This window comes from Erithacus rubecula (genome assembly GCF_903797595.1).
Source record: "Erithacus rubecula genome assembly, chromosome: 1".
Classification (NCBI taxonomy): domain Eukaryota; kingdom Metazoa; phylum Chordata; class Aves; order Passeriformes; family Muscicapidae; genus Erithacus; species Erithacus rubecula.
The window spans coordinates 93,221,486-93,238,639 of NC_136658.1; the positions used below are offsets into that span (position 1 = coordinate 93,221,486).

The 17,154-nt window shown below is 38.6% G+C and overlaps 1 protein-coding gene across 6 annotated transcripts in view; it reads right to left on the bottom strand.

Moving 5' to 3' along the window:
* Positions 1–2,483: 2,483 nt before the first annotated feature.
* MID1 (midline 1) overlaps positions 2,484–17,154 on the bottom strand; it is a 230,489-nt gene continuing 215,818 nt past the window's right edge. For 3 of the 6 annotated variants that reach the window (XM_079307975.1, XM_079307973.1, XM_079307974.1), the window contains exons 8-10: positions 9,625–9,786; positions 7,432–7,639; positions 2,484–5,889 (exon numbers count right to left, since the gene is read on the bottom strand). In XM_079307975.1, the coding sequence (XP_079164101.1) occupies positions 5,541–5,889; positions 7,432–7,639; positions 9,625–9,786 (719 nt within the window). In that variant the 3' untranslated portion in view covers positions 2,484–5,540. Of the gene's footprint in view, positions 5,890–7,431; positions 7,640–7,673; positions 8,343–9,624; positions 9,787–17,154 lie in introns of those variants that run through there. The other 3 variants (XM_079307977.1, XM_079307976.1, XM_079307978.1) reach the window with 3 other exon arrangements.

Sequence of the window (17,154 nt, forward strand, 5' to 3'; positions counted from 1 at the left end):
TACTTTCTCCAAATACATGATTTAATGGGAAGTCTGAGCTGCTCTCACAGGGGCTCCTGCTTCACTTGGGTTTGACTCTTTGGAAAGTGAAGATTCATGGGCTTGTACCTACCTCTGTGTAAATCAGGACTATCTCCTTTGAAGTCAGCAGATGTAAAAATCTAGGTGAATAAAGGAGGATCAAGGCCTGGGGCTCTCATCCCTGCCCTGCTGCTTTTATTCAGGTTAGGATTTCAAATATGTAATTGCAATATTATTTTTCCTGTCATTTGGGAATGTGGGTTGAGGCTGAGCTGGAACAAAAGGATGAATAGGTGCAGGCTTGCTTTGCAGAGCTGCAGCATGGTGCCAAGGCAGGCAGTGGTGGCAGGTTTTCAGCTGCCTGTCACTCTGAGTGATCTCTCTCAGCACTGCCCCAGAACTCCTCTTTTGGGACTCTGTTCCTCTCTCAGGCAGCAGTAATAATGCCACTGTCAGTCTGTAGTAGAAGACTGCATGACTTCCTAATATATTGTTGTTCTTCTATACCAGAACTGCCTCAACAGTGATGGTTTTCTATCTTTCCCATATCACTCTTGTGCAATATGTGTGTCCCTCACTTTTAACTGGTATGATTTGTGCTGGAATTCCTTACTCAAGGCAGGATGAATCCCACTGGGAAAGTTACATACTTGGCCAACATCTTAAGCATCAGTTCTCACGTTGGAGGTGAGGTTGTGAAGGTTATAATTGCAGCTGAGGTGTTCAGTAACCTGCCAGAGGCACAAGATACGGCAGGGCTTGCTAAAATTAGCAACTGATTAATGATTGTATTATTTACAGTCTCATTAACTGGGTATGCACTTGAATCAGAAAACCAATTAAAAAAATTAAAGAAACAGAATTTTCCACTCAAAGAGTGGAGTTAATGCAAAAGCCTACCTCAGAAGAAAACATTTGCACCTGCACTGTTCAACTCCCACATGAATGACAAATTAGTCTGTTCTGGAACAGAGATTTGATTTATGTATACAGATGCCCTAAACATCACAGTCCAAGCCAAGACCCTAGCCCACACTGAAAGCATCATTGCTCTTTACATGAAAACTGAGAACTAAATAGAAAGTTAAAATGTAAACAGGATTTCTTTCATTTCAGAATGCACATTAAATACAAATAGCTCAAATCAGCACTTGGAAGGGAGCAGAACTTTCCTCAATGTGGAGAAGGCAAAAACATTGTGCTTGTTTCTATATCAACTCAGTAAGACAGGATGAAACTGCATTTTACAGTATTTTACCCCTCCATCTCAAGATACACTTCCACTATTACAAAGATCAATATGTGAAAAGACATCAGAAATGGTGTAACAGTGAAACTCCCAGCACATCACTCCATAAGCAACTGTGCAGGTTTTTGTCACCAGCTTCCCAAAGCTGCCCCACTTTTGGTACACAGGTTTATCTGAAAATTGTGCTGCTGCAACTAAAATCAGAACTCCTAACTGCTAGACATCTGTTTTATGAGAATAATTAGAAAAGAAATATGTACTGTGCTATTAAATAATATTTTAATGGTATCTCCCACAGTTCTTCATGGGACTATAAATGCTGGCCATCTCAATATGAACTGGTTAATGAGCTGACATTTTAATTTGTGCTCTCAGTAGTGTCCTGTAGTGTTTTCTAATATGTAAAGAATACAGTGTTTGCAATTAAGATATGAGACTAAAACAGATGATGCACACTGCTGTTTAGTGTCCTACTATTGCTAAGATAATGTAGAATGTGTTTTTACCTATACTTGCAGATTTTCTGCTTTTCATAGTGTACCCAGACCTGAGAGACTTTTATGCTTCCTACCCTTGGGACCCTCTGCTCACTGAGAGTCTCTTTGTTGAGCAACTGAAAAATGGAATACCCAAAACCGATAAAAAATAATGGAAGAAAAAGCAGCAACTTTATTGCTCTCTGAAAGCAAACAATGGGAAAATACAGTAGACTGGAGACAGAATTTTTTTTTTTTTTGTCTATTAGGTGTGCATTAACACATAAAAGTTAAATACATGGAAAATCTTACCTAGTTTCAGAGAAAAATAGTCCCCCACCCTTCCATTTCCTCAAGCTCAACACTACTCTGAGCTGCTACTATCTTCTAAAGAGATTGTGCTATTTTTATTTCTCTAATTCTGCTGAACCCCAAATTGGGTTATAAGTACACTTTTGAAATAATCATTGTAGTAACACAGGCTTTATCTACCACTTTCATTGCTTGCATTTCAGCAGATTATTCTTCAAAAATCTGCTTTTGTTAAACACAGCATTATACAATGTAACCTCGTTCCTAGTCACAAAACTTTCAAAATAAAGGGAAAAATCCTCATCTAAGAAAGACCACATGCTACATTAAAGTACCATGTTTTATCTTTTACACAAGAATTACTTGCTCCCCCAGACTGCAATTAATTACTATGGACCATGCAAAATGCCACAGACCACAGGTGCTACATTTTCAAATGGAAGTTTTTATTGGTTAATCAGGCATTGAATCAAGTATTGCAAAATAAACAGATTTTGTTTGTTAAAAAATGTCCAGAAGAATACTGTTCATAGCAAACTTGTTTCCTCATTGTCATACAGAATACGAAATTGTTCAAGAAACAAGCAAAAAAGGAACACCTGACTAATTGTTGTCATTTTGTATGTGTATATACATATGGGTGTATACACAAATTACACACTGTATTTGTGCATATGCTGGTGTGTGTGTACCCATTCTTATGTGTCCATATATACACAAACATATATGCATAAAGAGTACTGACTGAGTTAATAGCACATTGGAGAAATGTGGCTTAGCTCCAAATGAAGTATTCTGTGTTAAAACAAAGATGATACAGCAAGGTCTGTGGATAACAGACCATCCTTTTTCCTTTGGCCAAAACCACGATCTGTCTTTAGACTCATGCTCTATCTTTACAATGAAAATATGTGAAATCATCTGGGGCCTCTCCAAATTCATGGTATTATTTCCATCCATTATTTCCATTAATCTCTGCCAACATTGTATAACCAAACACTGAGCAGTGTTTTCAGTTTCTCCACTACTGAAATCAGCTTCTAGATCTAATATTTCTTGAAAAAGAGAAGATACAGAACCTTTCTACATGTACTTTGGTAATTCACTCTTTCCTTTTAGGCAGAAACTTGGCAATAACCCTAGAATAAAAGTCTTTTTTGCATGCATCCTTTTATCAGTGCTTTGCATCAGACATCTTCTGTCAATTCATATTCAAAATTTTCATACCATCTCAGCTAGCTCCCAAACATCCCAGGCCAGATCATCTGAGCATTGTATATCAGATTGTACCAGTAACATTGTACTCAATTTTAAAATTTAATGTTTGGGGACTGAATTACTTTTTCATTTTTGAGGGTGTATTTTTATTGATTATTAATGACACTATGATAAACACTGAGGTTCACTATATGTACACACTTTGCCTTTTTATGTCTACTTGGGAAAGATCAGTGACTCCTATATGTGAACTATGAGATGTTGCCTAGCTGAAAGCCATGGCATCAGCAGTGTACTGCCAGATTTTTCTCCATTTAATTCAGCAGTTACCAGGCCATATAAAGGGAAATAAAAGAAACATGGAAAGACACTTGTTTTCTATTAAAAAAACCACAAACAAACAAATGGGCATGTACATATTCTCCTCATCTTGTTCATAAATTTTTGATATAATCATAAGGCAAACTGCAGTAGGGCTTTGTACCTGGAGAATCAGCATTTAAAAAATCTGAAGCTGAGCTTGGGACCATTTTTTCCTGGACCCACATCTGAACAAAGTGCATTAAGGCGTCTTTTTCAAAAGACACCTAAAGCATGGTTATAAATTACTGAGCAAATCTTTAAAGCTGATATACAATTTACCTTTTCTCTACACAGGCAGATTTTCACCACTTGCATAGTAACAACAAAACACTGCAGGAAAACCATTCTTTTAAAATTGTCATATGCCTCAAGCATCACCCAAAATGATCATTTATACATAAGCATTGCAATAATTACAAAAAGCTTCTATCTGTAAAGGGAAAGAGAAAAAAAAATGCACCTGATTCAGCTCTGAGATAAAGTACATACAACCTCTATTGCCTTCATACCAGGATGAGAAAAGGATCTCTCTATGCAGATTTCTACTGCTGCTGAGAGGTTACTCTTTACTTTTCATTCACAAAGTGAACTGTGCTTTCCCAAACAACCTGGGACAATGCTAACTATGAGCATTGCAGCTGCAGTGTTCCTCCATACAGCACATGTGAAATAGATTTTCTTGCTTTGTGATAGACACCACACAGTGCATGAAAATGAAACATTTCTATTTAATTTAAAGCCAATGGTAAAGTGGCACATGTCTCACTTCCGAGTTGTTGGCTGGGCTTGCTATGTTGAACCTTGTAAAATCAGCAATGAGCATTCACGTGTCTACCATCAGAACCGTGTCATCTTCTATTACAATCAATCAATCAATCAATCAATCAATGAATCCTTAAACGGTGCCATGCTTTATCAAATTAGTCTACAGTCAGACCTTGGATTGGCTGTTCTCCTCCAGTGCTGCTGATTCTCAGAGATGCTATCGATCTTCCACATCCTCAGTGATTCTATAATGTTTCCCAAAGACAAAAGCGAAGCACTGGTAGATGGAAATATTGCCATCAATAAAATAAATCACCAGATGGTTTATCCACTTACATTTCTAGGAGATATTCCACATGCTTTTTATGAACAGAGAGAGAACTGCCCTGTGAACAGAAGTAAATTCAACTTTATTCTTTTGCTGTGTTGGCGAGCTCCACTTCCTTGTTTGCTTATTTTTGTTCTTTTGGTCTGCACACTCCCATGTGCAAAGTAGAAATTGGGAGATTTCACACTCAACAAGGCTGGTAATGAGACTACTAATGTTGGTACAAATAAAACCTGCAGTATATTGACTTGTCCACTGTGCAGTTTTCATCTTTCCAATTTCCTGCTATTATCTACTGTAAAATAAAATTATTTGAAAGGCTGATGAAACTTTAATTAACAGGACCACTAATGTGCAAAAAAACCCCCCCAAAACAACAAGTTATTTTCCAAGTGTCCATACTAGGCTTTCACTTTTCTCTCTTTTTTTGTCTGTTTTTATAAATAATTTATAAATCTTCCTGTAAGAGATGAAATACAAAACCAACCAAACAAAGCCAACTGAAAATAAAATTTCTAAGATATTATTAAAGCCACTTCCTATTCTTCAGTACAAAAAACACAGGAAGAGATTTTCTCTCACTGTCAGTTTTGCCCAAATTCGGCAGCATTGTCTGGGGTGCCACTCGGATCTGGCAGCTCTGGGGAAGCTCCTGGTGGTACTGCCTGGCTGCCCTGGGAAGATGTGTCCCTGGGAAATGTGTCCCTGGATAGATGTGTCCCTGGGAAGATGTGTCCCAGGGAAGATGTGTCCCTGGGAAGGTGTGTCCCTGGGAAGATGTGCCATCCTACCTTTTGGCTTTTAGCAGTCACGCCAGCTGCTCGGAGGAGTCTAGGTGGTCAGGGATAGGCAAGCCAGTTATAATGGTCAAGCATTTATTCCACACTGTGAACGTGGGGCACACTGGCTGGCCAAAGGTAATGTCAAAAGTGTAAAGGTGTAGGGAGTTCAAAGCATCATAAAAGGCAAGGGAGCCGTTGTCGTAGTCCAGCAGGATGCCGACGCGCCGCAGGTGGGGCGCGGGCTCGATGGGGATCTCTTTGCTGTTGTGCCGCACCACCCACGTGTTGTTGCAGCGGCACAGCACCCAGGAGGCTGAATTCTTTCCAATCCACTCGTGCTTTGGTGCTGACTTGTAGGAAATGCCAATGGCATACCTGCAAAACAAAAGAACCTCAAGGAAACAAATGCTTCCTGCCATTTTGTCTCTCAGTGAAGTCAGATGTTAGCCCAGAGGACTCGTTGAAATGCCCCGCGTCTTACTGCTGTGAGTTAAGCTCTAATTAAATGATGTTTCACCACAACATCTGCACAGGCTTAATTAATGGTTTTCCCTGACTCTCTTTTGGGTCTGAGAGGTCAGGGGAAACTCATAGCATTATTTCCAGTTTGTCAGCTATGGCAATTTCTTTGAGGGCTTGCTTCTGGTATTGAAAATGAAGATTGTTGAATACTCAGCAACCTAGAGTACAAATCACTGGACCTCAAATTTCCATTTCCAACAGAGGAATTAATTTATTTTAAAAGACACTGCTATCTGTCAGCTAATCTGATCTCTCCTTGCTCTTTAATACATGGCCCTGAAGAAGTAATGTAAGAGTAAACATTAAAGGACACATTAAATATCACCCCCTCTCACCCCCCACTACCCCCATTTTGCCATTTTCAGATATGTTTTGCCAGATGTTGGTGTGGTTTTCAGATTTGAATGAACATTTTTGAGACTGGGTTTCAGGCCAAGTTAAGCAACTGTAGGTGAAGACATTTGCTTTGCAAACCATAATTTATGGCAAGATGTGCAGGGCAGAAGGATTGTGAAAATGTTCTTATTAATGGATACTGAGGAAAAATGCCTGATTTGTCATATATAACAGAAATGCAAAAGTTCCTCATGTTCTAGAGACACTGCATATTTGTTGGACTTTCAACCACCAGAGATTAATGTGCCATAAAGTTTTTTCCCCGTTCCTTAGCACTGGCACAGACAAACAGCATTTTATTTTCTGAGACAGTGGGAAATACCTGAAGACCCTACTGATTTTTCCACTCCATTAACTTTCATCATGATGTCTTTGAATACCAAAGGATAACATCCCTTCCATCGACTAAAGACCCTCTGAAATACACCCCTGTATGACACAGAGGATCATTCTGAAGTGAAGAAAAGCAGTCTGTTTCCTGCCCCTTGCTTCTTTCTCTGGGGCAAAGACCTACAGCTCTGCTGCGTCATGTCCCCTTCTGAAAAGCAAATCTGATCTCTGCCCCTGTTAAACTAGATCATCAAGTTGTCCCCGTTTTATTCATTTTTTTCATAGTGAAGGACAGAAAATGTTTTAGTAGAGAAGTGATCGCATTTACAAAGTTATCTCTGTGTAAATAAGATGAGACTTTTTGATCTCTCCAATTAAAAAAAAAAAGCTTTAAATATACTGTATGTGGGGTCAAAAAACCATCTAACCCCAGCTGTGGAGTGAAAGTCCTGTGAAGGCTGCTAAATACAAAGGTACATCATCTGACAGATTTATTTCTGGAGCCCAACGGTGCTGGAGATTGGGAAACTCATCTGACAAACTATTTGAAAACACATGCTTGGCCTGCTCTTACACTGTGCCTGCTGTCTCTGCTATCAGTGTCTATCAGACAAGCTGTGCCAGCCCTGTGTGGTGGGAGCTGGTGATTCTTGTGCATCGTGCACATACCAGGTGCTCCCGCTGATCACCACCTCCCAGTAGTGCCGCCCGCTGTCGATGAACACGTTGCCGGCCACGCCGTAGCTCCCCTGGCTCGTGAACCGCTCCGGCGTGTGGCTCTTCTTGGACGACGTTTCATCCCGCTCCACTGTCAGGTTATCGTGAGACACTTTCAATTTTCTATGGGCGGATTTGGGGTCCAATTTAAATGGCTGACCTAGAGATGCAGAGACAAAGATGACAGAAGAATGGGTTTGGCTTTGGTTTTTGAAAGGAGAGTGGATTAATGAGGCTTTAAGAAGCCCACAAGATTACATAACCATATTAATTTCCTCCTCTCAAGCATTCTTGAGATAGACTAACCTATCCTGCTCCCTGCAATAGCTAGTTTCCATTGCATTGTCAGTTTACTGTCAACTTCATTGTGCACTAACTTCTCCGTGTCGATAATCCCTGAAAGGAGCACTGCATAATCCTCATGTCCCTTATGTCTGACCTAGAGGTAACCAGAATACTCTAATTCTTGCATGTAATTGAAACCAATGTACATGCTAATAAAGGTCTGAGGGTTGCTTTTTTTCACAGCATATTAAATTCAGAATAACTTGTGTTCTATTAATTCTCTAGGGGTAAAGCTCCATAATAACATCTTCATCATTCCTACAAAAAGTATGATTTGAAATCTCACAAAATGAGTTTGAAAATAAGAAGCACTAGACTTATCTCTTTGTTCACTGACAGCTTTATTTGTAACAAGCACAGTGAACAATTCAGGATTGCTTTGGAAGGATGCCCATGTGGTGCTGGATACTGTGCATTAAAAGGAAGGAAGTGAACTGCAACTTGGTCCAAATAATATGGTGCAATAACATTACTCAGGCTGTTGCTCTTGGCAAGTATCTTCGGCTGTAGCACAAGGTCTGTAGACAATAACAGGAAGCTTTTTGGTAAACCAAACCTTGCAGATATATAAAGCCCACCACAATTCTGACAGGCTTGCTCATTGTGTCAGAAAACAGAGTGATCATTTACTTCCACCAAGAGACAACTAGAAAAGTACAACCCCACAAGTGGTCCAGCAAAGCACTTTTCCCTTCTCACTGTCTTTCATATCAAGGGGAAAATCATGTATCCAGAAAATTTAGACTTCTCATGAAGCCTGTGTGAGGCACTGGCACATGTACTTAAAAATAAGATGTAGACTGTTCAGGGTTGTCTACTTTTGTAATGCGTGTTTAGCTACATATTATGACCAAAGACAGAATAAACCCATTAGAAAGTACTTGGGGATTATTTCTTACTGTCTGAAAGCAGTAACATAACCTCCTGCTTGTCTTTCCAACTGCTTAGTAGCCTTTGAGTGCTGGAGCAGTACCTGAAGGATGTCTCTCTGAACTAAATTATGTCTGGTCACATCACACAGGTTAATAGCAAACAGGAAGAAATCAGAAAGGTGTACATGTCATTCTCTTCAGACTCCTTCTTGCACCACTCACTATCACCCCTTTTCAAGCCCCCTCCCCTACAATAAGCAGGTTTTAGAAGATGAACAAATACCAATGTTTCCTTTCCAGCCCTCAGAGCTGCCCATGATGACTACATGACTGAGGGATTAGCTGGGAAAAGAGGAAAAAACAGCTGAAAACTAGTCTTAAAATTGCTGTTCTACATCTGTTAATAATTTGAGTAACCATTGTTTTTTTGAAGTGGGATCTCTGACTAGTCTATCACCTTGCTGAACTCCATAAAAAATGAGGGGGTTGAAGCTAAGAAGTTTTCCAATGTCCTAAAAAAGATATAATTTTGGAGGATAAAATTAAACTAGCAATTATCTTAAGAACACTACACAAAAATAAAATGTTTTACACAAATATGAGAAAAGTTTTTGCTTTGTAGAGGAAAAAGAATAGAGAGGATATTAAAACAAAACCACAAAGGAGTATTTTCAACCAGTGATGGCTTCGTTCCTGCGTGACATTTCTAGTGACCAAACTACAGATGTATCTCTCAGAAAAACCCAACATATTTCCTGCACTACAGAAGACTCAAGCAATCTTGAATTAAGTTAAATAAGCGGCTCTCATTTTGGAAAACACTTTAAAAGAGTTTAAATTCTCTGTCCTCTTGTATCATTCAACAATCAGACCTAAACAGGAAGGCCAGAAGGAGAAGACTCGTGCATCCTGGTCTCGTGTTACTCACTGTTTGTCTTGAGCTTGCCAGGCTCACTGCTCCTGCTGCCAGCCTGGTTGATGGCCTTGACAATGAAGATGTACTTGGTGCCACTCTGCAGCCCGTGCACCGTGTAGTGGTTTTGTTTGATATTAGGAACAATCATCCAGCTGTCGGCTGAGTTGCATAAACCTGCAATTTTGAACAGAGCACATCAGTCGTAACACAAAACTCTTTGTAACAGAGGGACATTTAGAGCATTGCCAGGCACCCAACGACCAATATGAACTTTGCTTCTGTACCTTTTAAAGTGTTACATTCACTGAGCCACAACTTAAAGCCACTAATTCATTTTATCAGCCCTCAGCCAAGGTACCTTTTAAATTCTTGCTATGTGAAGTGAACCATAAAAAATGGGCATTTAAGAAATGGCTCAGCAGAGACACTAGCAGTCTGAGATTTTTCATATCCCAGCACAAGGCATTCTTTATTGCTTAAGAGCTGGAGGATTATGGAGATCCCATCAATCTACTGTTTGGATTAATGAACTCAGTTTAAACCTCAGAAAACGAACGTAAGCAGTGAAGCCAGGAGGGCTGGGCAGGCACCTTTGCTGACAGTCCCCAGGTATGCATTCTTCAGAACCTGAAGCAAATCAAGGGAGGCCAAGCAGGGTAGAGCATGGGCTTCAGGGAAACCTTTGGCTCTTGCACTTCAGACTTTGCCAGAAAGTAATCTAAGTTAGTAAATTTAATGGATGCAACTTTTTGATTTATGTCCTCATGCTGAGATGCCAGCTGGGAAAGAGTTGGAAAATTTTCCATTTATAAACCACCCTGGTTTATATTTGATTTACATTTGATGGCTACCACAGAAGTATAATACACAGGAAGTAAGCAAAATAAGGGAGTATCAATATCATAAACAAAACAGGTAAATACCCTATTAAAATTAACTTTTTAATCTACATATATTTTTCCTACTGTGTTATAAATACAATGGCAGTCAATCATCCATACATACAGTTCCATCACTGTATATTTGGAACAGCTCCTGGTCTAATGGATTCCCCAGCTTCTTATTGTAGATGTTTACATAAAGAAAAAAATTAACATTTATGAACAGTATATCTATTCCAAGTACTTTATATGGTTATACAGCCAGAAATAGACAGATGCAAGTGGAAGTGTATGGATGTGTGCACATATTTAAGGAAAACTTAACAGAGAAAGGCTTGATTGGATTAGGAACCTGACAAACTTCTTGGCCTTTGTCTTTTCTGGGCATAGAACACATTCTGGAAGTTGCTGTTATTGACTGATAGCTTTCAGCTTTTAAATAATGTTCTACCAGCAAACCACTTAGGAAGACAATCTTTTAGAACTCAGTAGTAATTCAGCTCTGAATATCAGACAATATAAAAACTTCATGTAAAATAACATTTAAAGGCTACTGGTTACAAAACCAGAAAGAAAAAGATCTGTGATACAGGTTTGTAGACTCATAGACAAGTCATGGCCATACTGTGAGATTCCTTCCTAATATAATATGTGCTTTTCATAACAAAAGATCATTAGAAACAATTCAAATTACATATTTCAATCTAAGTATTATGAAGTTTGTGTCCCAAAATTCTCTTGCATTACAAAGCATTTTTGAGAGGGAGGCAGAGCAGAGATTCATCCTGCTGTGCAAATGGGTAACTATGGCACAGTTTCCTGTGCCATTCATACTATCTTGCCACCTAATGAAGAGCTACAATGCCTAACTTATTTTTCTGGACTCTGAGGAAAGGCAGTAAGTACTTTCTTTCACTTCCCTAGGTGTGAGCATCCTAAAAACCACAAATACCTCTCTTTTCTTGTCCACAGACGAAGCCTAGGTGACCAGCATAGGTGAGATCTCTAATTTCAGGTATCTAAACTGACATGAGTCACCCACCTATATATATATGAATGATTGTATAGAACAATCTGCCTTTCTCATGAAGAAAAAGAACCCCACTTTATACCCCACAGTAAACCCAGCTGGGCCCAGCACTTGTAGTGAGCTGCTTAAAGCAACATCCATCCATGTCTTCTCATTGAGCTACACACACCAAATTATATTTATATTTTCAGGCAGTGTGTGAATGGGTTTCCTACGAGGAAGAAAGAAAACAAAGGAAGCACCTTCCTGACATAAAATATCTCACTGCCTACTCAGAGGAAATCTTATCTTTTCCCAATTTGCCTCAGATATTAAATGCACACTTCTGTGTCTGAACTACCACATTGACTTTGCATTGAGGTCATCCCTTATTGGACTCATAGGTGCTATTGCAAAATAAAGTATGTTAAAATAAAACAAAATTAAGTACTGAATTTAAAAGGAATTCAGTATGATCAAGGAATCTTTAACTAAGATGCCTCTGATGGGATTCCAAATAACATATGACATTAAGAGGGATGGATACAGACAGTGGTTCTGGAAGTGTCTTCTCCAACCACAACCACACTGACAGCAAAGTTCTGTGGTTTGTTTAAGCCTTATACAAACTGACCATTATGCAGACAGAGAAATGCCCAGAGTATTGCTAACTCATCTAGAAACTAGTTCTGTATAATTCACTACAGCTCTCTAATGGGCACATATTTAAGGCTTGCATTGCACTTTTATGATACACTCCAGAGGCTGATTGCTCCAAAGTACAAAACTTTGATCCAGGTAAGGATGTAAAGGATAGTGAAGGTACTGCTGCATTGCTATGAGTCACCTCTCGAGTTCATCCCCCCCTACTGTGTGGATTTATACACACCAGCAATCACTAAAAGCCTTCCCTACCCTAAACTCTCTGCACAGTCCATGGAGAGAGTCAGAAACCTCCTGTTTGACCTGACTCATGTTCTAGAGGAAAGCTCCATCCTCTTTGATGACAGAATACATCTTATGTTTCTTTTCTTTGTTCTTCCACTCCTAGGCATCCCAGACTGATGTGCAATAAATGTTGGATGTGCAGTGACTGACTCGGTTTCTGTGCTCGACAAATCTTGTTGTCTTAGCAAGCTCAGCTCTTGCCTATGCACCAAGGGGCTCACTGATATGTTCTTGTGCTTTCTGACTGTAAGCTCTTTGATAACAGGCTTTAAATTGAACTTTGATTCAAAAATCCTGGGAATGAAGTACCCATGATGCCAAACTACAAGTCCGAACTCCTTCAAAAGGGAGAATAGTTATTAGTGGGCAGCCAAGTTAAGCTTTTACATATGAAAGAATAATTTGTCACTGCATCAAAGGAATTTGTCTCCAGTTATGCCCTGTCAGGACAGCCTTTCTTCTCTGAATACAAAAGAATATGATTAAGGAAGTTCAGGGAAATGCACAAGCAGCCTGATTACACTGGCATCCAGGGAAGTGTTTGCCCTCTCAGTTCCCTGCCAGTGGCAGCAGGTGAAGTGGAAAAGTACACATCTCCTCACTGGTGCAACAGCAGGAGCCAAGGGGCTCCTATTGTACCCACTCCTAATCCAGGCTGCATTCATGTTTCTTTCTTCAAAATCCCAGGGCTTTTACAGGGTTATGCAGATGGTAAAACAATGTATTTTTAAAACTGTAGCCTACAAAAATGCAGAGAATTTAAATTACATCCTGGAATGGTGCAGTGAGCACAGTGATGTCCGTGCAGGATGTGTGAGTTTTCAAAACAAGTTTCTCAGAGTCTGGAGGTAATAATTTGTAAAGCTATTTCCCTGGTGTTGGTTGTTGATGCACTTTAAAAAACAGACAGGAAAAATCCCAAGGTGAAAATCCTCCTAAAATTTACACTGACAGATTTTAATAAAATATTTTCTTGAAAATTGGAAAAGTACCACAGAAGTCATGGGAAGGTTATTTAATCTCTTGAGTATTTAATTATTGTAAAATGTTTTATTTAAATAAATTATTACCAATTCAAATTGGTAGAGCAAATAAGGTAGGTGAAAGTAATAGATAGCTCTCCACCCTCCTCTTCATTGCCATTTGAAAAAAAAAAAAAAGCAGAACTTCTACAAAACACATTGATATTTTTTAAGAAATACACCCGTTTTATAATTTTAAAGATGCAGAAGTTTTCCTGATTTTATCCCAAATTTGCTTTTGTGCCATTAAAAATTGTCACTAAAATCTCTAGTAGAAATCTAAAGACTGTAAGGAATCTGTTTTTATTAAAATAAAACTTCCAGAAAGAGGCAAAGTCTGGAATATTAAAAAATGATTTGGTGAATCATAAATTCACTGTTTTTCATGCAAGATTGGGCTCCTAATTGTTTTAGGTCCTTTCAAAAACTTTATCCTCTCTCAAAGGAAAATAAGTCCTGTAACATTGAAAAGGTTCTGAGAGCAGTACACTGTATCCTCGACAGAGTGATTTTTTAGAAATTAGACTGTATAGCTCATTCTTTCACCAGGTGAGAGAGAATGATTAATGCTCTTTGTCAAGAAGGGAGAGATGTATTTTTACTGAAGAACCTTGTATCAGAGCTAAAGAAAAATTTGAACCATCTTGAAACTCACTATAACAAACCCATGATGTTAAAAAAGGGCATACTCAATGAATACTTGAAAATCTATTGAAATGGGATAATGAAATTATAATGCATGTTAGTTAGCTAGTGACAAAGTAATTTTAAAAGCTTTTACCATATTCAGATTGCAGGTGATTAGCTGCCTCTCAGAAATGCAAATGTACAAATGGAATAACTCTAAGAACAACTTCTTCAGTAAAAGCCTCCTTAATCTAAAGTTCAGTATTGCTCTTATGCACAGAGCAGGTCTGCCAAGCATTCAATAGCCAAGAAGTTTGGCCACATTTGGAAATAATCTTTCCTGTATGAAATAGGATTCAAATGAAATACTCTATTTGGACCTTGGCCATCAAATGTTAACTTTCCAATTTTTCAGTTAATAAAAAAGAATATAGTTGATTATGTTGGATAGAAAATATACTAAAAAAACATAGTATTGCTTGTTTTTGTTACTGAATTCTTAGCAATCTCTGGATGATATATGCCTCTGGTGGGGGAAATGTACTGTGAGTGGAAAGTGCAGTCAGGCTGGCTATGTGGTTTAAGAAACAGATTCCAAAGTAACAGTCTCCATTAGCACAGTAGGTGGGTATGTATGCAAAGTGATTGCTATTGTCTCGAGAGAAAAAGCTTGTTGGTTTAATGCAGTACCAGAGCTACTCCCTGGTGGCTAATTCATAGCTAAAAACCACAGAAATGAAGTCAATCTATGACCCTGTTTACATTATCTGCTACATGCAACACACAATACCAATGGAGATTTTTGGGATGTGACAGAGAAATAAAAATATGGTTCTGTGCAACAGTATGCATATGCCATAAATAAGAAGAAATTTTTTGCTAACCCAAAGTCCAAAACAGGATTTAAAAAAACCAACAAAACACAAACCTATCTTCAGTTCATCAAAACATGAAGGCTGCAGTGCAGCACCTGTTAATGTCACTTACAGTGAGAATAGCACTCTGTACTGCACAGCAGTACCAAGGTGATATTCTAAGAACAGCCTTGGAAAGCCATTTCTAACAGGTGTGATATTAAATCCTTTTGCAAGACCAAGAATATAATGCAACAAAGTGAATAAACATCCAAGCAGTGTTCTGAGTCGAATGAGGATGGGACTGACAGGGCAAGAAGAAATGGTCTCAAGTTGTACCAGGGGAGGTCTACATTTGATATTAGGAAAAATTTCTTCATGGAAAGGCAGGTCAAGCATTGGAACAGGCCGTCCAGGGCAGTGGTGGTGTCACCATTCCTGGAGGTATTCAAAAGTCCTGTGGATGTGACATTTAGGACCATGTTATAGGGCTGGACTTGGCAGTGGTAAGTTAATGGATAGACTCAATGGTCTTAGAGGTCTTTTCCAACCTAAGTGATCCTATGATTCTATGATGTTAGTGGGCAAATCTCCAATACCAGTGTAATTTGGAATGACCTGGGAGAGTCTCATGTTTTAGAAATCAAGGCAGATCTGTAGCATGTTGGCAGGAAGATCACCATTGGAGGTGTTCAAGTCTATATAAAATAATGAGATTTTAAAAAAAGCTTAATAAGATTTAGTAAGGCCTTTCACATATACTTATACATGCATGTATTTAATTTGGGTTAACATTATAGCTTTCAATTAAACCAGGATATTCGCATAAGAACTAGCTCTGTTTAAAAAACAAAAAAATCAAAAATCCAAACAAAATAAAAACAAAACGAAAAACACCAAACAAAACAAAACAAAACAAAAAAAGAGCCATTCTTTAATTTCTTTGTACTTTCATTTAAGGTCTTCAATGCATTTTGTAAACAGTTCCTTACAGTGTTAATTTGTTTTCTCTTCAAAGTTTTAATTACCTATTTTTGCAAAGTGGTAATATGAAAGTTCAGACTGCATACTGAGCACTTTGTGCTATGCTTGAAAATTAGATTGCACCATGAAAGCAGACTTATTGATACATATTTTACAGATCAAAGTTTACACCTCCACATGGGAAACCTAAAGCACAGCCTAAAATAGAAATATCAGGTTATTTATTCACTAGTAAGCAAGGAGTATAATCTCACATCCCAAGGCTGTGGAAATGGCACAACTTTTGCTGCTGCCATGTTCATACTTAGTGCCAATAATTGACTTGCACAGCATAAAGCCATAGCTAAAAATGGACTAGAAAACAATCAGCACACGGGCTTATCTTTAAGTCCTCTCTGCTTGGTAGTGATTAATCAGGGAAGGGTCTCCTTCCTTATCTACCTGGCTTCAATTTTTGCAAAATTACTATCAGACTTTTTTATTATCCAGCTTGCTCAGATGTAGAAGCATGTGTTGAAGTTTATTTGGTCTTTCCAACAGCCTTAAATTTAGCAATGTGCTCTTCAAAATCAGACTCTTAAGGGAAATACTAAATGGAGGTTTTGACAAAACATTCATCAAATTTTCAATAATATGTCTTCTTTTTCCAGTCAGTCCTGATTACTATATTACATTCACAGTATGCTACTTTAAAAAGGTATTAAGATGCTAGCACATGAATCCTCAGATGTCCTTTCAGTTGGCCTCAAAATAAACTCCTGCTCAGTGATGGAGAAGATGAGATGCACACAGTAACAGAGGAGTCAGTGGGAGAGTTTAGCTCAGTACTCAAACTTGACATGGACCATACCATTTTTCCACAATATAAAGCATGTAAACATGCCCACAGCACTGACTTTCATCAAAGCATCTCAACAAATTTTCTTCTTACAAAAAATTTTTGCAAGAAAAAAAGCATTTCTTCTCTAAGCCTCTCTAGCTCAGTGCATGGTCACAATATTTGATGATGGAGAAAGATGAGAGTGGAGGAAGGTTTCAAAGAACAGGGGAAGCCCACATTGATCATTTCTCACTTTGCTCTCCCAGGCACCAACAGCTTACAGCTCTGGGACTTCCAGAGCCACTTCATTGCACTTCATTGCTCTCAGTGTATTTTTCTTACAAGATCTGTCCAGGCATCTCTTGAACTCAAAAACACACCAAACCTCTGTGGTGAT